At 41.2% G+C, this 23,561-nt stretch overlaps 1 protein-coding gene across 1 annotated transcript in view; it reads right to left on the reverse strand.

Annotated features, from left to right (window-relative positions):
• Positions 1–23,561, reverse strand: part of RAB8B (RAB8B, member RAS oncogene family) — a 39,407-nt gene that overhangs the window by 9,418 nt on the left and 6,428 nt on the right. Inside the window, exons 2-5 of the mRNA XM_084816663.1 lie at positions 7,047–7,107; positions 5,684–5,744; positions 3,820–3,897; positions 1,687–1,776 (exon numbers count right to left, since the gene is read on the reverse strand). Of these exons, the coding sequence (XP_084672789.1) occupies positions 1,687–1,776; positions 3,820–3,897; positions 5,684–5,744; positions 7,047–7,107 (290 nt within the window). The remainder of the gene's footprint in view (positions 1–1,686; positions 1,777–3,819; positions 3,898–5,683; positions 5,745–7,046; positions 7,108–23,561) is intronic.

Consider the following 23,561-nt stretch of genomic DNA (forward strand, 5'->3'; position numbering starts at 1 on the left):
GGCCTGTTTCTGGCAGCAGGCCCTGACAGCTCTTGGGATTTCACTCCGGCATGCCCCCAACCTCTGCGGCCAGAGATGGACTGCACCAGGAATGGTGGGGCTGAAGGGTCCCTATGCACATGGAAAGCACCACGGGCATGTTGGGCTCCAGCCCCTGCATTTGGACACTCTCTACAGTTTTTCCATTTCCAGTCAGTAGTTTAAAATTCAAGACTTACCACACTCTATATTAATGTTCACCCTTTGTACTTTCAGTTCTGCCCTTTACAAGATGCTAGCCTACTGCCCAGTACAACCAGCAATGCAGACTGGTGGCAGTGGCTTTAACTAGCCAGGCATTTTATTAGAGATGCATGAGCTCTAGGAAACTCGCCTTGGATTAAAGTGGAAATTACCCAAGTTTTTCTGAAAGCAATTGTAAATACTCAAGTAACTGAGCCAATCCAAGGCCTCAGAAAACTTATCTTCTGGCACCCATCTACCTGCAGCATTCCAATCCCCCGCCTCCCTACAATCTAATGGAGCAGCTTCACTATTAAGATTGTATTGTAGATTCTATTGATTAGATTGTATTGCAGAAAAGGGAAAACCAGGGGAGGGGGGATGGAAGAAGAGAGCCCAGTCCCCTTTGGGTGAGGGACTGGGTCCCCATCCTCAAAATATGCCCCACAAGCTCTCTGTGTTGTGTATCACCCTGAAAACTATTGGATAATAAATCTTAGAAATAAATACATTTCCATCCCTTCCCCACTAGGACCTAATGGGGCTTTACCCCAATAGGTCCTATGGAGGTAGGGAATGGAATGAGGCAGAATTGTGGGGAACCCAGCCAGGTTATTTTATTATTATTATTATTACCCTCCCCTACAGAAACAAGTGGCAGAGAGGGGACATCCTCCTTCAGCTCAGCTCAACATCCGAGCTGGAGGATTGTTTCGGGTTTGGTTAAAACTTGTGTTGGTTTTGGTTGGCTTAATGAGCTCCTGAAATTCATTTCCAAGCCTGAATCAGGCAAACTTGGTTGACATTCCTAGTTTTTATGTTAAATTTGGTGTTGAAGTAACACACCAGAGTTAGTGACTCTGACTCAACAAATAAATGATTGTGGCTCAGATGCCATCAACAACAAAACCGATAGCAGACTGTTGATTTAAATTCCTTGGGGATCTTGCTGTTTGCAAAGCCATAGCAGTTTTACCCAGAAAAGGAAATACATCTACTCCCTTTGGATACAAGCTGGGCTGAAGGGGGCACCTTTTTAGTTGTCGACCATTTTACACAGGAAAAATGAAGCAGCTATGGCTGTCCAACCTACATGGCAGCAGGGTTTTCCCAAGTTCCATGTCACAAATCTTTTGCTTATCAGTCTCACTGCCCAGCCTACGGTAAATTTTAATCTCCAATTTAAATTGCTGTAGCTGACGATGCTAACAACTAGCAAATTAAGGCCTGCAGTCCTATTCTACTTATTTCATCCCAATAATGCTAGTTTGGAGATTCTTGGGGGAAACCTCTGTCTCACCCAACTCAGAGACCACCCCCAGATGAACACAGAAATCAGGGTATTAGGATGCATTAAACTTGCTTAGTTATCACTGTCTCAAAAGAAAAAGTGATGTGAGAAAGAAAGGCCATCAAGAACATTAAAAATCATATCCAAATAATGGTTAATTTGGCAAGATTTACCTTCTCTCCCTTTTCTTTTGAAACTTGCCTTTTCTCATTCATATCACATTTATTACCCAGGATCATTCTTTCTACATCTGAAGATGCGTGCTGCAGGGAAGGAAAAGCTTGTTAAGAACAGCCATGACACAAAATGTGTTCAAACACAATGTTGATGTGTCAGATAAAACAGGAATCAAGACTATTCTGAGGCAACACATTAAAAGGGGGGGCGTAGCGTGATATTACCTACTTCACACATCTTTAATTATTTCAGAAGATAATAACCTTGGAACAAAATTTTGCTCATAAAGGATCTTCTGGTTAACTCATCTCTAAAAGCCCTTGTCTCATTGTGAGAGTGGAAGTGAGTGACAGACCGTAACATCCACATTATCAACCACAAAAATACGTGTAGGGGATGGCCTAGACAGACCTGTTCTTATAACTGTTGTCTACGTTTTATTAGTTTGTTCACTCTTGTAGCTTTTCTCCTAATGAAGAGCCTTTTGTGCTTGGAGTGCACTGAAACAGTTATTATATTGCTGAACAGAATAAAGACTCATGCACCGTTTGTGGACTTCTGCTACACTTTTGGTTTTGCTGACGAACTGTCTTTCTTTCTGCTCATCCTAGACCACAGGCAGGGGCAATGCATCTTGAAAGCTGCTCTGGGACTGCAGAAGTGAGGTGAGGCATGTCCTGGCTCCATCCACTGACCAGAGGAATAAAGGCTTCTGGGAGGTTCCACTCACTGCCTCCCAGGAAGAACATCATGGCAAGGGGATGGGCCCAAGAATGAGCAGCTGCAGGGAGCTTGCATCCCTCTCCATGCCAGAAAGAACACTCGGCTCCAATTCCCCTGCGACTGCAGAGCTGAAGGGAAGCAAACCTAAGCTTCCTTCTGCAGTTGGTCGGAAGAATAAGGGCTGCTGGATCAGTTGCAGCACATTTATCCAACCCATGGCGCCAGATGGAAATAAATGTCTATTACCCCCCCCCCCCTTACTTGTCATCTTAGTTTGTAAGCCTGAGGACAGCTTGTGTCTTCTTTTTAAATTGATATGAGCCGCTTTGGGGTACTCATATGGGGAAATATTCACTGCTGCGACAGCCTCAACTGCAACTAAAACCAGAATGGGGTACAGCTTTTTGTCCATAAATAGTCTAAACCTTATGAAACAATGAATATCGTCTCTCTATTCAAGCATAGACTCCAATCTGCTTTCCTGCAGATAAACAAAATTTGACATTTTCTTGAGAAGGCAAAACCACCAACGTGTCTGCCAGTAAGTTAGGTTTTATTGTATTGGGATCTGAAGCTTAGCTGGTAGGCCCATGTTCCATAGGGCAATGCTATTAATGTCAGACTGGTGCCAAGGATTTGGATGCTATGTTGCAATCACTTGCATCTTAGAACAGTTTCCCCTAATCTAGCAGCAAGCCACCTCCCCCAAAGACTTCCTCCTCCATAGCCTCTCAAGGACCATTTGCCCACCCTGCTTCTTTATCTGACCTTATGCTCTGTGAAGCTGTCCTTTAAACTTGGCTTGCTTCATTTGACTGAGCAGTCACTATGTCAGTTGTACTCTATGTAGGGCCTTGCACTGTGCCGATGGTGAAATAAGCACTGAGCGATAAACAAAGCTTCAGAAACAAGGAGGGGAGGAAATGAATGAGGCTTTAGCCCAGAGCTAAGCAAAATGCCTGCCAACTAGAAGGGAATCTCAGACTGCCATTATTCAAGGATAAAAACTGAAACAGTATCTAGCCATGTACGCTCAAGTGTATTTAAGGCCATAAATATACATCTCAACAGGCCCTTCTTGTTTTATCCCCATTCTGTCAGGGGAAAATAAATAATAAAAAAGCACCAGGGAGTCATCCTCATCTATCTTCTCAGGAAAGCAGTTTTAGTTAATCCATCCTACACCCTGCATTTTGGCTTTACTTGATAACTTGTAAATACACATTTTTGCTTGCTGTGGACCCACCACTGGATCAAAGTCACTTTGATCCCACTTTCCCCCAATACAACAACAGCTCTTCGGACCATTGTGCAATTTAAGTGACTTGGTGATATTTCAGTTTCTGTTCAGGACCTCATGAAGCTGCCAGACAGGTGAAGGTAATTATTCTCTTATATACACCTACCTCTTCTATGTTCCTTATCCAGTTTTTAATGTTGTCAAAAGACTTTTCATTTGTGATATCATATACCAGCATTATTCCCTAGAGAAAACAGAGTGGCTGTCAATCATATACATGTTATTCCCCTCACAGTTACTGTTGTAATGATTCCTGAAAGTTGGATACACACACCAGTGGGGAAGAAAAGGTGGGACTATTTCTACTATGCTCTCCATCTTCTGCCCCCTACCCCCATTTGTTTAGATTGACTTCATCTGTTCAATGAGGTAAAATAAACTTTAGATAGTATCACAGTATTATACACAAAGCAGATCCCACCCTATATTTTCAAGATAAAACTTGTTTGCTAGATTCATTGTTCTTGAATCTTTCAGAACAGTTATTAGATTGGATACATTCAATTTCATGTATTTACCAGGAATGATTTTGGATTGCCCCTCTGTTCACTGAGTGCCCAAGATGATGTACAAATACATCAACTACAAGAAGCTGGACAACTTTTGGTACAATAAAACCAGGGATTAATCATAAAAACAGAGTGCAGCATTAACTATCGAAAGCTTGGTGGAACAATGTTATCTTCACCAGTCATCTAAAAGACAAGAAAGAGGAGACTAGCCTAACCACCCTGGGGAGGGAGTTCCACAAGGAGGGTACGGCTACACAAAAGGCCCTGTCTTGAGGAAGTTTTATGAAATGTTAACTAAAACATGTCATCCAAAAAAAGTGTACTACTCTCAATATGCCTTCCTTGAAATCATGCAATAAGTAGTGTTATGATTTCTCCATACTTCAGACACCCATACCATGGAATGGAATTTTACTTCAATGCGCCTCCAAAAAGTTTCAACCTTCACAAAGAATCGCCACATATATGCTGGAAGCCTCCCTTATTACATCGCCAGCAATTTTCATGAAAAACATGTAAGCCCTGTTGGATCAGGGCAAAGACCTATCTAGTCCAGCACCTTGTTTTCCCTCAGTGACCAACCAGATGCCCTTGAGAAGCCCACAAGAGGATGTGAGAGCAATAGCCTGCTCCCACTGTTGTTCTCCAGCAACTGGGGTTCAGAGGCATGCTGCTTTTGAACCTGGAAGTAAGTAGTAGCCAAGGATAGCCCTATTCTCCACGAACCCTTTAAAGCCATATAAGCTCATGATTGTCACCACATCTTGTGGCAGCAAACTTGATAGTTTAAACTAGGTGCAGTAGCCTACTTATGTTTATCCCACCTTACCCCAAAGCTCATGGGAGCTTACACTTAGCAAACAAAATGAAGAAAAAACCCAAACGGTTTCCAGTGTTCACATTTTATGGATGTGAGAACCAAGACAAAAATTCCATGCTACCCAATAACTCACCTCTTCCCCAACAACATCCTGTCCCTATCACACACACCCAGTCCTCTGTTCTTTTCTGTATCATTGCAGACAGTACCCAATGTCTGACACTCCTCTATCACATCACACCTACACCCATTCCTCAATCTTCCCACAGGTAGAGTCACTGACTCCACACACCTAGATCAATCCCACTCAGCTTTCTATGTTCCTCTCAAGGGTGCAGCTTCTGTTTACCCCCAGCATCTATTCCTGACCAGTTTTTACCTATGAGAGCTACTTCCTCATTCTCCAGTGAGATGGCCATTTTAACCGTGGTACTGTTATAGTTTCTTTGAGATTTGTGTACTGGAAATTCTACTTGCTTAGAAAAAGGACCTTAAAAGTAAGTAGCTTGAGACGGTCCCCTCACTAAGCAAGACTGCAGGTTTCACTGCAACAGTGAGAACTCTGTCACTACAAAATAAGAAACTGGTATGTCTATGTTAAAGCAGCAGCACAACCAAGCCTGAAAATGAGCACTCACCATGGCTCCTCTGTAGTATGCAGTTGTGATTGTGCGAAATCTTTCCTGACCTGCAGTATCCCTGAAAACCAAAACATATGAATGAAATGGGGGATGCTGAAACACAGGACACAGACACCCCCCTCCCAAATTTTTAACAGTGTTCAACTTTCAATTTAATAGTAACATAGAGACAATTCTACAAATGCCTTGCAGTTAAGTTTTGCACTGGACAAGATCAAGTGAGTAAATGTTACAGCCTTAGTCCTGAACACATTTGCACTCAATGTACCAATTAGTTCAGTGGTATTTACAAGCAAGAAGGTTCTAAGACTATAGTCTTATCGTTCAATCCTCAACTCATTTATTTGGAAGTAAGTCTTATTTTTAATCAAACTTGCCACCAAGTAAACTGAGGTATGGACAGAAGGGTTTTAGGACATGTGCTCCAACTATGTCCATTTCATTAAATGCCAGTTCTCCTACCACAATCATTCCATCCCACAAGCAGTGACCTCATCTCCCAATCTCTGCTGGACAAGGTGAGTAGACAGCAGTGCCTGAAGAGGCCCCCTGACATCCTCAGCTGATTTTATTTTGGATACTCCTTTAAGATACTTTAGATTGGAGGGTTGTTTGTCTAGGATCATAACCAAAATTTTGTGGTGCCACAGCCATTGGTAGATGCATTCAAGCTATTTCAGGCCACTGTGACTTAAATCGATGGTATGGAGTCTGCTTTACTGTGCTGCCTATCTTCTAACGCAGTGAGAGAAGCAGCCTTTTGTGAAGCAATTCTCTCTTGTGCCTGCTTTATTTCTGTTTTAAGTCAATTAAGCTTAGTAATTATGAGCAGACTTGAGCATTTTTCAAGGGAAGGAGGGATATAAAATATTTTAATAAATCACAAAATAAGTCAGTCACAAACACAGAATGCTGGCTCTCAAGTCTATATTGCAAAGCACTTTGCATGCCAGACAATGCTAGGGATGAAGAAAAAGCCTTCAAGCTTTGACAAGGCTGCCTAACTGCCCGCTGTTCCAGCAAAGATTCTGGCCCAGCAAGAGGCACCTCCTTATCTGCACACCACAAGCCTCCAAGGGGGCCTGAATGTAGAACTTTAACCCTCAAGGGTGAGCTTCGTATTCAATCATGATTACCTCTTGTATGCAAACGTAGTCTAAACTGCTACCGTCCCCCCCCCCCCCCCGCACTAGTTTACAGAAGCTGATTTGAGCAATGAATAACTATGCCCACAGTCCTTAGTTCAAGGATAATTCTGCAGAGAGCATGAGAGAGATAAGCAACAAGCCACTGGCAAGTACTTTGTGAACTGGATTTGAAGTCTTTGTTGCAGAGGCAAGTTACATTCTTATAAACTTACCATATCTGTAGTTTGATTTTCTTCCCATCTAGTTCTATTGTTCTGATTTTAAAATCAATTCCTGGGGGAAAGAAAGATGTGTTAATTAGGAATCTACACTGTTCTGCTGCTTTATTCTCAAATTAGATACAACCATAGGGCTATGCAGAGGTTAGGTAGCTCTGCTAGTCTCCCCTCTGAAGTTTAACATTCTTCAATGCACTTAAGGCAGATGGTCACAATGGAGGACTCCCAGTCTCACACTGGTATGGATCCAAAAAAGGGTGAGTGGAGTTCCTCTTGAGCAACAGTTCCACTTGAGCAACTTTCCTGCCTCTTCTTCCACACTGCAGCCCCTTGAGCCCCGTCCCCCAGGGCTTCAGAGACTTCTTCCCCCAGTGGTGGTGGTGGTAGGGTGTGTGTGTGTGTGTGTGTGTGTGTGTGTCGCCCAGGGAAAAGAAAATCAATAGATAAAAGAGATTTCCTCTTAAAGCAAGTACTGATAAGCTTGAAATAACTATTGGGGAACATCTGCCTCCTTATTCTAAAATTTCAAAAGGACAAAAATGATGATTTAAGAAGCCTGTTCTTGATTCTGACTATCTATAACTTTATATAAGAGTTTTTTTTAAAGTTTTGAGGGTTTTGGCAACAATTTGTGGTATTTACCTGAAGGGGCAGCTACTCCTATATCAACCTGCCTGGACTAAGACATCTGCCAATGCCCTTCTCCAAGGACCTCCTCCATCAGAAGCAAGGCAGGTATCAACAGGACTCAAGGCTTTTCTGGCTGTGGTGTCCTAGTTACAGAATGCCCTTGCCATGGAGGTTTGACTGGCTTGTTAACACTGTTATCTTTTAGGTGCTAGGCAAAAACTTTTGCATTCACATAGACATTTTAAGTATTGTTCTTTTGGCTTTTTTTAATCTACTATTTTTTGGCTTATTTGTTTTAGCATGTTTTATTTTTTTCTCTTATTTTATTGCAAATCACTTTGGAATCAAATTCCAATGAAGGGCAATATAGAAATATGTTAAATATTAATGTATACATTTATTTATGAATCTAGCATTTTATTTGCTGAAGCAGATTTATATCCTGTCCTATTTAAATCAGTACTCAGAGCAGTTTTTTTTAAAGCTACAAAATCCACGTGCAGCACTATGTATTACGTATTAAATATTTCTTAAGCCCTAAATACTTTTTTCTTAGTAGAAGAATGCATGATGGTAGAGCAGGGGCATCAGAGGACAATTACTAGCTGACTAAAGCTTATTTATCTAAATTTATTTATAAATGTGTGTGTGTATTTGCTGAAGAATGTAAGTTACCTGGAGTGTTGTTTGAGACAGAAAAGTGTGAGGGATACATATCCAAATTACTGTTGATAAATAATAAAGCCGCCCAGCAGCAGGAACAGCCCCATTTTGTCAGAAGTAACAGAAATACTTTGTTCTGCTTTCTAGTTACCTAGAACCAGAATGCAGATGTTTTACATGTGAACTGGCTACCTTCCTCCAGAATCAAGCCCACCCAGAGCTGATTCCTGAAGACCTTCCACCCCCACCTCAATTACGTCATCCCTTGTTGACAAACAGTCCAGAACGATGCTCACTGTTGAAATTCATTGTGCAATTTTTCCTGTCAAGGGCACAGAGGAGCTTGCATTTAATTACACTGAACAGCACTAGAGATCAAACTCTAGGAATAAAGCTTGTGGTTTAGCAGAATTCAGAGGAAATAAGCTATAGGCATTCTTTTGTACTGCAAGTGAAGTCAACAACAGAATGGCATCCATTTTGTTTCAATGGACCATGTTTTTAAGCTCCAGATAAATGGAGGTTTTTTTTAAAAAAAATAAAAAGTTAGTATCAGATAGAAACCTTGATGTGGCTTCCGGTAATCAAGATGGTAGTTCATTCAATACAGCTGTCCTTCTCCACGCTACAACCATGTTTTATAGCAAGTTTGGAACATTTAGCATAGAGTTGAAGAGCCCCTGCTCATAACATCTCTCTCCTCACACAGAGAGGATCTCATCCTACTGTAAGTGCCGATACCCATAAGATTATGTTTACCAAACCTGCATTTGGTACACACGCAAGCAGGTTTTACACAGCTGAAGTTCACCTGGTCTAAACATAAGAATGTGTGCCGTAGCACAGCAACTGCAAGACTGGATTAAATTCCTGTTCAAAGTTGAAAAATGTACACAGGGTTTGTTGGTGTTTTATTTTTTCTTTCTTTCACGGGAACAATGGAAAGTGTTACGAATGCTTACAGCTCTTAATGAGTGGCTAGAATGAGCCATCCACTGACATTTCCTTTGTTTCCTCATTTCTGCAACAGGAAGTGGTGAGCTGCTGCACCCATCAGCAGAGCAAGTCTGGTGACTGGCTGCTGCTTCCTGATGAGCAGGTTGCTTGAAACGTGAAAGAAGTAGTTTCCAGAGTGATACAGAAGAGTTTAGAGCTTAAGCCAGGCAGCTAGAATAATTTTTCATTTGTTTGTCACAAGGAAGGCAGCCTACAGTGACAGGAAGGTTAGGCCACTAATTCCCAAACTGTGTGCCATGAACTGACACATTAACTGGTGTGCTGTCAGAAGAATAATTAAAAGGCTAGTCCTAAGGCCAGGTAGAGGAAATGCATCACCCAAAAAGAAGACAACAGAGGACAAAGATTTGCATAAAATTTGCATATGCTTATATATATGTATAGATGCACATTTAGAAAAAGTACTATAATTTAAGTAGAAATACAACACATGTCCCCATAGTGGGCGAAGCTGTGATGAGGTGACCTGTGTGCCTGCTCAGTCGGCTGATCAGGTGCAACTTCAAGGCCCCAGCTCTCTTTTCTTGTGGTTCTTTATTTTTAAACTGGACTTGGATTGGACAGCTCACCCAAAAGAGGACTGTCCCCTGTAAAATAGAACTCACGGCCATCCTGCCCACCGTGGCACCTGTTTGATGGACCGCTGAACAATTCAGTGCTCTGTGTCTTTGCCTCTGTTGGGGACAATGTCTACCTGTATTGAGCATCACTGAATCAGGCAACCGCTCAAAGCAGACATGCAGTAGAAGTGGCCTGCCCTGAGAGAAGGATGCATGTTTTGTTTCTGCAAGTACCTTCTTCCAAATCAGGAGTCATGCTCATAACAGCGACTCCTACAAAAACACAGCAGGTGGGCTTCCCTGAGTAGGCAAGCTCTCTTTTATGGACTCTTAGAGGTAAACCCCTTAAGTGTGTAAGTGTGACTCCAGGTTTTACGCAGAAAACACAGTCTGCCTCAGCCATCAGAAGTCTGGGAAACACCGTGTTGTTGCTTTACCTGAACAACAATACTCCCAAGAAGAGGTGGCTTTACCATGAGGAATGGTAAACTGGCTATCTCTGGCAGCAGATTTTGGGGATCAATGAATAGGACAGACAGGTGTGGCCCATAGAGCAGAATCCACTAGCATGTTACCCTGCACAAGCCCCACTGAAATGAATCGGAGCTGTGGAAGAGCGCAGTAGTGCTCCTGCAATGGGGTTCAGGCCAGAGAACTTTCCAGTGGATAATGTCCTGTATTAATAATTAGCAGAAGGGGTTGCTATTTAGATTTTCTGCCTCAGGCACCAAGGTGTTTCAGGACAGGCCTGTCAAGACCTAATGAGATTTTAAGATGCTTGCAATGCACTGCTGTGAAGATATGTTGCTTCAACTTCTAAGCAAGAACAAATCAAGATCAATCAAGATAAGGAGTTATCTTTGTTAGATGTTAAATTAGGATAGCAAGAAAAGATGACCACCAGTGACTACTGCTGCCAGCAGATCACTTTTATACACACTGGCATGGAAACTGACAAACCTACCACTCTAGATGGAAGCATGACTGCCCCTACTGCTGTCCATTCTATTTCATGTTCTCTAGCGCAAGGATGGGCAACTGCAGGAGGTCTGGGGGCCATTGTTTCTCCTACCCCCCGCCCCCAGCAGCACTCTGTGGGATGCCCAGAATTTATTTTTTACAAAAAAAACAGTAGTTGGCCACCAAAATGCAGTATCAAACCACTCCATAGTGCTAAAAGGCTTAAATGTAGCTTGTTTGCAAGCTAACTTTGACACTTTTACCACTCTGTAGCACTAAAACCGCCACCCTCTCGCCAATAAAATTTTCCTGCTGCCGCCGAATTCAGCAGCACAGCAGGGGCTGCACTGGGCGGCTGTGTGTTGCCCACACTTTCTTTAGATGGAAGCATGATTGCCCCTACTGCTGTCCATTCTATTTCATGTTCTTTTGGCCCCACTAGTTACAAACATTTATCTGCATCTGTGTGCACATGCTTAATTGGCCAATGAGCATAATGCGTCACACAGCTGAGGCAGTAAGCGCTAATCCGTGAAAGCTTACACCATAATAAGTGTTGTTAGATTTTCTTGAGGATCTTCCTGGTTTGTAGCCACACAAGTTTGTTTACAGTGCTAATTCTTACTAGTCCACTCCTAATCTCAGCACTTTGTGCTATGGCCCCTAACTTGGAAAGAAGTCAAGGTTAATGCACAAATAGGGACCTGTATGGGATAGTCTCATTAGCATCAAAAAGAAACATTGTTTAAACAGATAGATTTTATATAGCAGAATTTGCAGCATGAACAAAGATATACTTTTACAGAACAGAGAACAAGTTACTCTTAAATTCTGTTTCTTGTAGGATCATCCTATGCTTGGTGTTTTCCTGCATAAGGATGCCAGAAAACTTCCTCACCATGTAGACTTCCTTTCTAAGATGCATATGCAGAAAATTTCCTCTTTTAAAACTCCTCAATGAAAGCAGAGCCATTCCCTCTTGTCCCCAGAAGTATCACAAAACATTAACAATTTTTCATTCTCTTTCAGTCTCTTTATGCATTATGAAAACTAAACAGGCATTGGCAGCTGTATATTACAGCATTCCTTCTAACAGTGTTAGTCTAAGCAGTGCAAGTATCTGACTGTATACTAAGGATGTGGGATACTTTTGTTGCATCCATCTTTACGTCAGCCAGTCTAATTCACACTTCCCAGGCTAATCTGTGAATCGGAATACAGCTATCCTTTGATTCTGCACTTCTGAGAACTGAATTGCAAAATTTGGAGATCAAAGGTCCACAGAAGGATGTAGAAACTGGACGGAACAGACGTATGTTTGAATATAGCTGACTTGAGTCATTTTCCATTTTTGAAATTTTAATATCCTTGTGAACTGATTTTCACATTGAAGCTTCTGGGGAATGAGAAACCCCTTTTGGAGAGGTTCTTCTGGTTAAGATATCCTAGATGATTGGCATCAAATAACAAGTGTTTGGAAGAGATATACATGAGGCCAGAAGGTCATTTTCAGTTGCCACCTTTGAGAAATTTTTCATTCCTAAATTTGCTTTGATGAAGTAATGAAACAAGATCTAATCCAAACATCACATCAACATCAACTGTACTACAGCCTTAAATATAGCTACATTGTCATTTTCACATTCAGTTCTCATGTATCATTGTTTTAATACAGGACATAGTCGCAATACATCACTAACATCCGCTTTACATTTTTTACGGGTTTCACTGACATTGTAGTTTTGTGCATTTTAGGGATCCTCTCCTTTGTGAATGTGATTTCTGCTTTTTTGGCATAGCTCGCACAACATGAGTTTATTGATGTGCATCTGCTAGCTAGAACTAGCCCATAATCATAACCAAGTATAACCAGTTGGACAATGGCTAACCCAGGTTTCCCTTCAGACGAGATCATTTTTGGCTGTTCAAAGGTTCTTCTTTTGCACACGGCTGTTCCCCAAAGTATGATGGCTAGATTCACATTTCCTCAAACTATGACACAAGACGTATCGTGTGACTTGGCCCTGTAGAAACTGTCTGGGGGCCATTCTTATTACATATGGCCAAGATAAGGTAACTGCTGCAGCTGAAGGAAGTTGTAGACAAGGTTTAGTTTAGGGGTGCATTTTTTTTTTTTTAAGGGCTTTGCACACATCTGACTAGTGAAAACCCAGTTCGGCTAAGATGCAAACTGGTATCAGGTTGGTATGTGGATTGCATTTACATCTACATTAAAGGAACTCTTTTTCACTTCCACTTTTTTTTTTAAGTTCCCTTTTCAAAAATACTGAAACCACGTTTTCATAAGACTATAATCAGCCTATTTGTGAATGAGCATTAGCACCAGTAACTGCTGTGGTAAATTATCATTATGCTTATCTTGCATACATTTGACCTTTAAATAGAACTGTCAAACTGTACCACTTGGATTTCATGGAGTTTTGGTCCTGCTGTTTACCATTTTTTACCGCACATCTATGTGTCTGCCTGCTAAATGAGGAAAACACTTCTGGATGCTACATTTATGAACGCTTCCGTCATAATAAGACTGTTAAATTTTAAGGTGCCACAAGACTCTTCTGCACTGTAAACAGTGGGGGTTCACAGGGATTTGTACTGAAACCAATGCTTTTCAACTTGTTCATAAGTGATCTGGAATTAGGGAGTGTGTAGTGAGATGGCCAAGCTTGCTGAGAACACCAAATTATTTAGGGTGGTCAATATAAAAAAAGAGATTGCAAAGAGCTCCAAAAGGATCTCTTCAAACTGGGAGAATGGGCATCAAAATGGCAAATGCAGTTGAATGTAAGTAAATGGGGCAAAAAATCCCAACTCCACATATAAGCTGCTGGGATCTGAGCTAGTGGTGAGTGCTCAAGAAAAATCTTAGGGTTGTAGTGGACAGTTCAATGAAAATGTCAACCCAGTGTGTGGCTGCTGTCAAAAAGGCAAATTCCATGTTAGGCATAATTAAGAAAGGAAGTGAACATATGGCTTACATGTTACCTCCAGTTTTAGAGGCAGTATGCCTATGTACACCAGTTGCTGGGGGACAAGAGCGGGAGGGTACTATTGTACTCATGTTCTACTTGTGGGTTTCCCACAGGCAGCTCATTAGCCACTGTATGAACAGAGTGCTGGACTAAGATGGACCTTGGTCTGATCAAGCATGGTTCTTATGTTTTTATGCATTTGTCCTTGTAACAATGACAAAGATATGCAAGTTCTTTATAGAACAACACAGCCCTCAACAACCCATTAATCAACGCAGTCAAGGCAATTCTTGGTCTTAGTAGGAAACATTTTTTATACACCCCCCCCCCCTTATGAAATGTTACATTTGGCTCTGGACACTCCAAAGCATGGCAGGGTAATTGAGGTTCCCAGGAGGTCTCCTGTTTGGGTACTTTCCAGACTTAGCTTAGCTTCAGAGATGCAACTACACTAATCTTTGGGCTATTCCTGGATAATTGCACAGATTATGCAAAAGAAAACTGCATCTCGCTCAACAGGGAGCTTCAGCTAATCCTGCCTCTCTGACAAGCATACCTATGAAATGTATGTATTTGTCACATTCATACTTTGCTTTTTTGGAAGATGCACATCCAGGGTATTTTTTAGGAGTATGCTTAAAAGCAGTGTCTGAAGGGACCCTCGGCCTGCCAACATTGTAGTATAAGTAAAAGTTGACAAGCCTGTAAGTGATGCATCTTAAACCACTTCAACCAAGAAGAGTGTCAAAGGCTGTAGCTCAGTGGTAGAGCACATGTTTTGCATGCAGAAGATCCCAGGTTCAATCCCTGACTTCTCCAGGGAGGGTTGAGAAAAACCTCCCTGCTTGAGACCCTGAAGAGCTGCTGCCAGTCAGCACAGACAAGACATTGCTAGATGGACCAGTGATCTGACTTCGCATAAGGCACCTTCCTATGTTCACTATTCTTTCTAGCAATGGCACCGAGACCCATTTTTTTCCACTCACAGAACAAATAATTATTTAATCCTTGTGTTTAGCCCTTTATTGCAAGTCATTCAGCTCCTATTTCTAGGCAGTGCATCTACAAGCCTCTATCCGTCATTACAGAGTCTCACATGACTTCTTATCGCCTTACAAATAGCTTGTAAATTGACATCAACAGGACAGGATGCACATGAAGTCTTAGAGAAGCCTCATCTTTAGCATATGAGCTTCTAGTATAAAGCTCATATTTTATAAAAGGCTGCAAATAAATTTGACACTTATTTTATACCACAGAAAATACCACACATGAAGTCCACAAGCCTACAATAGAACTAAAACTGACATAAATGTTATGAGTAGCTTCTTGCAGGACAACCTGCGTGTTTTGGTTACACTTTGGAAAGTTTCAAATATGCGGTGCTAAATCCTATTGAGGGGATCATTTTGTTGGCTTTGCAGTTTAGGGATTAAAATTTGTCATGCAGACACACCAAGTTGCTGCATGTGCACACAAGCCTTTAAGAAAGTGCAGAAAAATAGAAATACACCAAGATTAGATCCCAAAGCATTAACTCTAACACCAGGAGACCTCCCTCTATTTTAATCTATCTGGGACAGAAACGGCCTTGGTCGCCTTGGTGAATGATAGAAGGAGGGCTCTGGATAGGGGGGAATGCTCCTTCCTTGTTCTCCTCGATTAACAAGATCAGCCTCAGATGGCCTTCTCTCAGAAGCCAGGACAGCTAGACTGGTGGGGACGAGCGAGAGGGCCTTTTCTATGGTGGCCCCCACTCTGTGGAACTCCCTCCCTAGGGAATTCTGCCATGCCCCCTCTTTAATGAGCTTCTGCCGTGCATTAAAAACATGGTTGTTCAGGCAGGCATTTGGGGTGGGTTAGGGTATTTTAGAAAATGTTTTTATTGTAGAATTATTGTTTTAAACTATTTTATTATATGCTTGTACATCACCCAGAGTGGCTGGGTGACCAGCCAGATGGTCGATTAATAAATTTAATTAATTAATAAATAAATCTGCTGCAAGCCTGCAGCTCCTCCCAAATCTGCAGGCAAAAGTAACCCTGATTATATATTTTCCAATTTAAAATATGGCTACTCTAAATTCCTGAAGTCTGAGATCTGCTTTTTTAAGTTATGAATTCTCGATCATCCCAGAGTGCAGGACACGTAATAATGGGCGCAAGTTACAGGAAGCCAGATTCCGGCTGAACATCAGGAAAAACTTCCTGATTGTCGGAGCAATATAACAATGGAACCAATTACCTACGGAGGTAGTGGGCTCTCCCACACTGGAGGCGTTCAAGACGAGGCTGGACAGCCATCTGTCAGGGATGCTCTGACTTGGATTCCTGCACTGAGCAGGGGGTTGGACTTGATGGCCTTGTAGGCCCCTTCCAACCCTATAATTGTATGATTCCATGAATTAAAATTGAAGGAAACATTGAGACTTAGTTATGTGCATCCTTACTTGGATGTCAGATCAGACAAAACAACAGCAACAACTAGCGGTATGAGAGAATGTCGGAGGCACATTCAGAGTATTAGTGAGGGAGAATTACAACTGCAGCAAGCTGATTTCATGCTGCACAGTCACAAAGACAACTAATCATTCTGAACTTTAACCTTTGGCCTTCTTCCCCAGAAACAACTGCAAGGCCATAATTTCATGGATATGCAGTCTAGTTAATGCAGCAACATCTGATCATAAACATGTATCTTGTGCATGGCAAATTCATTAATCCAAAGCAAATAGGATACAGTAAACAAAACACCAAGAGAAGTAGCATGTGATACCATGACTGTGGTTCCACTGAGCGAGAGGAGCAAAGCAAGGTATGATACCTATAAACCTGTAGAAATTGAACTTTTTTTGATAGCATGAACCAGGTGCTAACGTTTAGTTTCATGCCAATTCCCAAGCATACCATAATATATGGGTATTTGATACCATAAAAGCATACACATGATATATGGGTATTGTTTGGTGGCTCTGTACTGTTGGCTATTATATGCAATAATAATGTGTTAGCTACAGAGGATTTTCTTTGGTTAAAAAACCTTAGTATACTTCGCTATTAGGAAAGAACCCTTACAATAAAGAAATAATGATGATGATGATGAGGCTTGAAGGAGACTAGTGTAAACTATTAGTCCTCAGAGGAGAAAATCACTTTGTTAATATTTGTTCCCAGCCTATTTAACAACTTTCAACAGAAAGAATCTGACTCAAGGGCAGGAACTGTAAGATTAGCTGTTAAGAGTGGCCCACATACATCAACGGAAGAGACAACATCAAGGAGCGTGCCCACTGTCACACACATGGTCCTGTTCAGTGAAAGGGAGAACTACAGAAGGGCATGCATCTGATGAACCCAGATTAGCGTGTCCCCTGAGAGCAGAGTCTGCACGCAGAGTAGTATTTCCTCCAACATGTGTCAAGGTACAAGGTCTCCTCTACTTGAGTCAATACGTTTCTTACACTCTGGCCTGAGTCATCCTGAAGCAACTCCCAGGTACCCCTCAAGTACAGGAGTTGGCTAGTCAGCTTTCACACTGGCATCTAACTAATGTTTAACTCACGATAGATAATGACCTGGGACAAATGTGAGACCATGTTTAAAGCTGGTTGCCTTTTTAAACAAGGGGGATCCCTTGTTCCGCATCATAATCCGAACTCCTGAAGATGATACTGGGGGAATGCAGAAACCAAGCTGTAGAGATATTCAGGTGGCTTTTTTGGACTTACAAGACAACACTCAAAAGGGCTATCTCCTGAAAACAGGAGAGACAATAAAGTATAGTCATGTGAGTGGGCAATCAGAAATGTCAAATTGATCCATACTAGGTATGGCATATCTGAAATCTGCCTTAGGGGTGGGTCTCTTTGGGGCTGAAAGACAGGGTAAAAACTATCTGGAGTCCCTAGAGAAGACAAGACTACAAAAAAGCACAACACAAATGTAAACAAAACTAGGTAGTTCAGGTTAGAATGCTAAAGGATGGAGCAAGCACAACTAATGCAATATGACACACAGCTTATTTATCTTTTTGCCAAAGAATAAATGTTCTACAGAAAGGAGCAAACATCTATGTGGCTTCCTACTACCAGCTTTAGAATTCTTTCCACATTTTTTTTAGAATCTACAAAGTATATAGACGTTTACTCTTTGGATAAGAAAAGGCAGAAGACTGTGGGAAATGCAGAGATGTATGTCCAGTAACTAGAAAAGATAAGTCTCTCAACTATGATAATTTTGATCAGTGGCATGCCCGTGAAAATTCATTCGTTATAGTTCTATCCTACTTTTCTTCCCAAGTATACATAAACAAACATATGGTGCTACTTAAGATTATGAGTGCCTTCACAGTTTGGGGGAATCTGTTTACTAGTCTGCATACGAGCCATGTCACCACTAGTAGCATTTCTTCCAACCTGCATCATGGTCCAAAAATCCAACTAGTCTGTTTACTAGCTTCTCAGCCACAAATTGCTGAAGACCCACACAATCAAATTTGTTCTATGTGTGGACAGTAAAAAACTGGTCAAAGGCAAATTATGATACAAGACTCCATAATTAAGCCTGCCATACACAGATAAGGACTCAGAACATGGGCACATTTTCTATTCTTGCACACTTTAAGACTTATTAACTAGGTCGGAACAAGTACAGTGATGCTGACAGGTGACACATTGAAGATAGATTTCTTCTATGATCAAGGCCCTCCAGAACACAGCCATTTAAGCATCTTCTGCAATGCCTGAGAACCACATCAGGGAGATTTTGTACAGAGTCTTACGGATTACCTTTAATGGGATATTTTCCACGAGACTAAATACTCTCAAACAAAACATGTAGAACATGCTTCACAGTACCTATCTAGCTGGGGCATTATTAACATGAATAAAATGCTGAAACACTACTGAAAGGAGAAAATAATTTCCCCATAATTAAAGATGGCTGAAGCAGCCTTAGATTTTTAGCTCCAGTGTCAGAAGGAGTAGTTTCTGCATGCATGTGGCCCTCCATACTGGAAAAAGTTATTTTGCATTCAAGATGACTTGTTATGAAACAATGGAAAAGGGACTGGCAGCTCCAGTTCACACTGACATTCCAAGCTAGACCAAAAGGGAAGCAATCTAATATTGCTCATTATGTGTACAAAGTCACCTAATTTCATTAAGTGCATTACTTTTTGCACTTACAGTATCATGTCCATTGGCCACAGGAGAAGGAAAATAGAAGGCAACTCGGTATAGGAGTTGCAAAACGTGCAAAAAAACTCCCCCTGCCAGAAGCTTACCCACAAGTACAATTGTCATGATAGCAAGGCCAAATTAAGCCAACGCAAGTGTTATTTTTAGTCTCAGTGTCCCTTTAAGAAGGAAATTACTAACCTGACTACTTACAGAATTACTCTCTTCAAGTTATCAAGCATGCAATAGTTACAAGCCACTATCCTAAGTCAAAGAGTGAACTTCCAACAGTTAGAGCATTGTACAGGGAAAATCATGCATGTAAATAGCTTCTCATTAAGATGTATAAGGTTTCCACTGTGAGAAGCCCGTTGCATAAGCAGTGTGGAATGCAAGCATATGAAGTTCATATGGCCAACAGAGGGAATTGAACCTAAGTCCATTCCGGCAGAGAACGCGTTTTCACTTTAAAGAAGGCATCAGAAGTACTAATAAGAAGTAGTGATTTTCAGACTGACATGTGCTGTCTGTCATAGGTACCTTAAGACTCTTCTCTCTTCAAGCCAGTTGGGGGTTTTACTGCAGAGGTAGCTTCCCCACTCCTTGCCCCTTTAGTAAGGCTCAGGGCAGTGACTAAATATATTGGAGTAAAAACTTTCTCTGTAAGAGCAAGACCATCTCCCCAGCCCACAAGACACCCTGATTTAGAGCCAGATTAAACAAGCTGTCTGGCTATCTGTCTTCTTGCAAGCACCCCTAAAATCCCACTAAAGTCAACAATGGGGGTTGCTCAAAAGCAAATCCCCATTTTTGCATTTTTCGTTGTTATGCCAAACACACAACTTTGGATTTTACTGCAAGAGAATAATGCATATTCTGCTAAGACCAGTGGAGGTAAGTGAAATCTTGTGTGTCAAATTCCCCACAATCCTCAAATTTCTCTGGAGTTCAACTCCACTGTTCCCAATGGAATGAATTTCAAGCAAGTAGGTTTAGGACTCTGGTCAGTATCTGTATTTGGATGATAAAAAGCACTGCAGTTAATGTAAATCACTTGAATACCAGTTACCAGGTAGGCCTGGGAGAAAACTAAGAGCTGAATAGCCAATCTACATGTTCTCTGCCACGGGAAACTCTCAAATTCTCTCTCAAAGTCATTAGGATAATTTGTCAGCTGTTGTCTAAAGACTCACAAAATGCCCATCCCCCCCAAATCATTTTTCTATGCACTAATTTCAGTTCTGGATGCACATAGGCTACTTAATGTTTCTCTCTCAAAATCTATCGTCCTCTGAAGTGTCCCAGTGGTACATTGTTCCCTACATGCCACCCACAAAGATGAAGGATTTTTCCTTTGAACTTTTCTCCTAAAGAAGTTCTATTAAAGAGCAAATCTGAGCCAAAAAGCAGCTGCAATAAGGCAATCTTTATGCACCACCCGACCTGTAATATGAATCTATCCATACAAAAGGAGAAAGTTCAGGGAGGGAAGAAAAGAATCCAGTGCCTCATTCTTTAGCAGATTTGAAGAATGAAGCCAACCCACTTCTTTTTCCAACTAGAACATTCTAAAGTTCACCTAAAAAACCATACCATGCCACAAGTGATAATGCAAGGCCCATGAAAGTTGATGCTCATCTTTGTAAGCACCAACTCAGTTAACATTAAGTTGTTCAAAGTAAATAGCATGACAGGAGAAGAAGGGGCTAACAGAGACCTTGCTTTGGGGAAACTGCATGTTTACAGTTTGATAAACTGACCTGCTAGGATCTCTCAGGCAGCCAGACAGTGAAGTTCAATTCAGTACAGACAGATGTGTTTTGCAGTTCTATCAGGCAAATCACTAGTGGTAAACCATACACTTGGACAGACTACCTCCAGCTAGGTAGCGCACTAGTCAGAATGTGTCTGCCACAGACGCAACTATGTGTAGGGTGATGCAAAACAAACTCATCCACAGCTTAGAGCAAGCTATTTCTGCAAAGTAGCAGCAGTTCCTGCCTTAACAGCCTAGATACCTTTCTAAGGGGGTGGAAGAAATGGAAAAAAGAAGAGAAGTAATTGACATACTGGATCATCTCAACTAGCCCATGGGAGATTATCTTCATTAATAAATATTATGCTTTTGTTGTTTTAAGCACGGTATTTACCAAAGAGGTATTAGGGCAGCTATTTAATTATGGTCTAGAGAATTTCACAGATGATGGGGAACTGGAGGATGTTTCCTGCTCGTCCTCAAGAAACAGGAGTCTGCTTGAAATCAGAGTTTGAATTGAGATTAGAATCAAATTTATATCTTTTAAAAAAACTCAACAAGGTGCTTCAGGAATACATTAGAATAGCATCCAGCCTTCAAGTCACAATAGGTATTTTGCCCAGATTGTAGGCGCACAAAGGTGGGGCAGCTGCCTTTTTATGGCTCACAATCACTTCTTCAGAGAATGTTATTCAGTCAGGAATTGCACTCATGCCTAAAGCCATTAAGGGTTAACTGATGTTTAAACAAGACATTTGTCTTCATGTCAGTCAAATGAGACACACATATATCTAAGAAAGCTCCATCTGCCAGTTAAAGATGAGGATGAAGCAGTCAGACATCTGCCAAGTGGAGAGACAAAAGGTGTCGAAGCTTTTCCCATACAAGCCAAGCTATTTCACCAACAGATCACCAAGGCAAACAGCCACGGTGTTTCCACTTCAATACCATAAACAGTCCTAATTCCGCGTTGCACCCATAAACGTAACACTGAGGCCAATACTAGCATGTACAAATGGCTATGGGAATGATCAGCTATTTAGGTGAATAAGATACTTTTCTCCTGGAAACCAAGATAAGCCCTTGCAAATAAAGGCGTCTAGTATGTCTCTTCCTCCCACAATCCATTTCTGGATTACTCAAGCATCACATTCACCTACTAACTGATGTGAAGGATTGGAGGAAAAACTAGGGGGGAAATTCCCCATTCTTACCCCTGAAGGCCTGAAATAGAAAGACTGGAGGTTTGCTGGGGAGGGGGCACAGGACCAAAATCAGCTGTCAGCTCTACTAGCAGATGGGCAGCATTGGATTCTGCCCCAGGAGTGTAGTTTGGGAATCTATCAAGTTCCCTGTCTGTGCCACATGGTGACAAGGCCACTACTTGCCTCACATTCCTCTATCTTCTGCATAAAATGAAAAACTGATGAATATTTCAACATATACTTGCTATTAAGAAACAGACCAAATAGTTGAGAAGCTTGTTTGAATTCATGCCTAGTCTTCCACTTTCTGAAGTGTATGAAGTTCAGAACTGGCCGTTACAGATCTTTCAGACACTTAGATCACAATTCCAAGCACAGTTACTAGGGAGTAAGCTCCACTGAATGATTTACTTCTGAGTAAACATGCAAAGGGTTGTGCTGTAATTCCAATTGGAGAAATAAACTTGGGACATGGTAGTATTTTCAGGGGTATATTATTTATTGGGATGGAGTGGGCTATAAATTAAAACAAATATGGGTTCAGAATAGCCAAGTTTTTCTATAATTACTATGACATTTGCTGTGTATGACAATATACTATCAGAGTTCAGTACTGTTCTAAGTATGAAGCTATCATATTAAACTAGAGCTTCTAAAGCAACGTTTCTATTACTGCTTTTACTTTGTTATTTTATATTACCTTCCAAAAATATATGTTGAAAGTTTTTTAAAGCTGATGTTCTGCTGCAAGTGTTTCTTTTAATCAAAATGGAGCCATATAAAATGAAACCCAGGAGGAAAAACTCTGCAAGAAAAAAATAAGTCAATCTGTTCCAGCCATTTGATACACAAACAGCTTTTGCGGACACGCTGCCAGATGCTGATATCATCTTGGATAAGAATGTAAATATTGCAAAGTTTGTTTCATAGTCAGCAAGTTTCTGCATTGAATATGAACTCCTCCCAGCCCATAAGGGAGCTAGCCGTTCAAATTCAGCTATGTTACTATTGCCTATTGGCAGCAGAAGAAACCTAGCAGCCTCTGGAGAGGACTTCTCTCTCTGGTTACTATAAAAATGAATGCATTTAACCAGAAAAAACATCACATAGCAATAGATTAATTAAGGCTGCCAAAACTAGAACTATGATGAAGCAATCAAACATGTGTACCTCTGTATCCTTAGTATAATAGCAAATGTGGAGGCAAGACTGCATATTTTTCATGATTTGTGTTAACCTTTGATCAAGTTTTTAAAGTTCTGAATGTGATTATATAGCGACTTAATAAGCAAGCTGACTCTGTACATGATCCTGACAAGTTTCACTTCCCTTTTAGATGAAATATGCGTAAGAGTAAGAATTTCCACTCAAGGAAGCAGTAGAATCCTGCTGCAAAGTGCTTGAGTCAGATGTTTCCACTAAACAGACATTTGCACAGATGTAAGTATACAAGAGTAAATTCTTGCTACAAATTAATTAAGCATAAGGGAAACAGGCAGAGTTGTAAGAACAAACATGATGTCCTAGTTGTAACCCTCTAAACACATC

This window comes from Heloderma suspectum, chromosome 11 (genome assembly GCF_057233095.1).
Source record: "Heloderma suspectum isolate Gila_16-S chromosome 11, 16-S_ref, whole genome shotgun sequence".
Taxonomy (NCBI): domain Eukaryota; kingdom Metazoa; phylum Chordata; class Lepidosauria; order Squamata; family Helodermatidae; genus Heloderma; species Heloderma suspectum.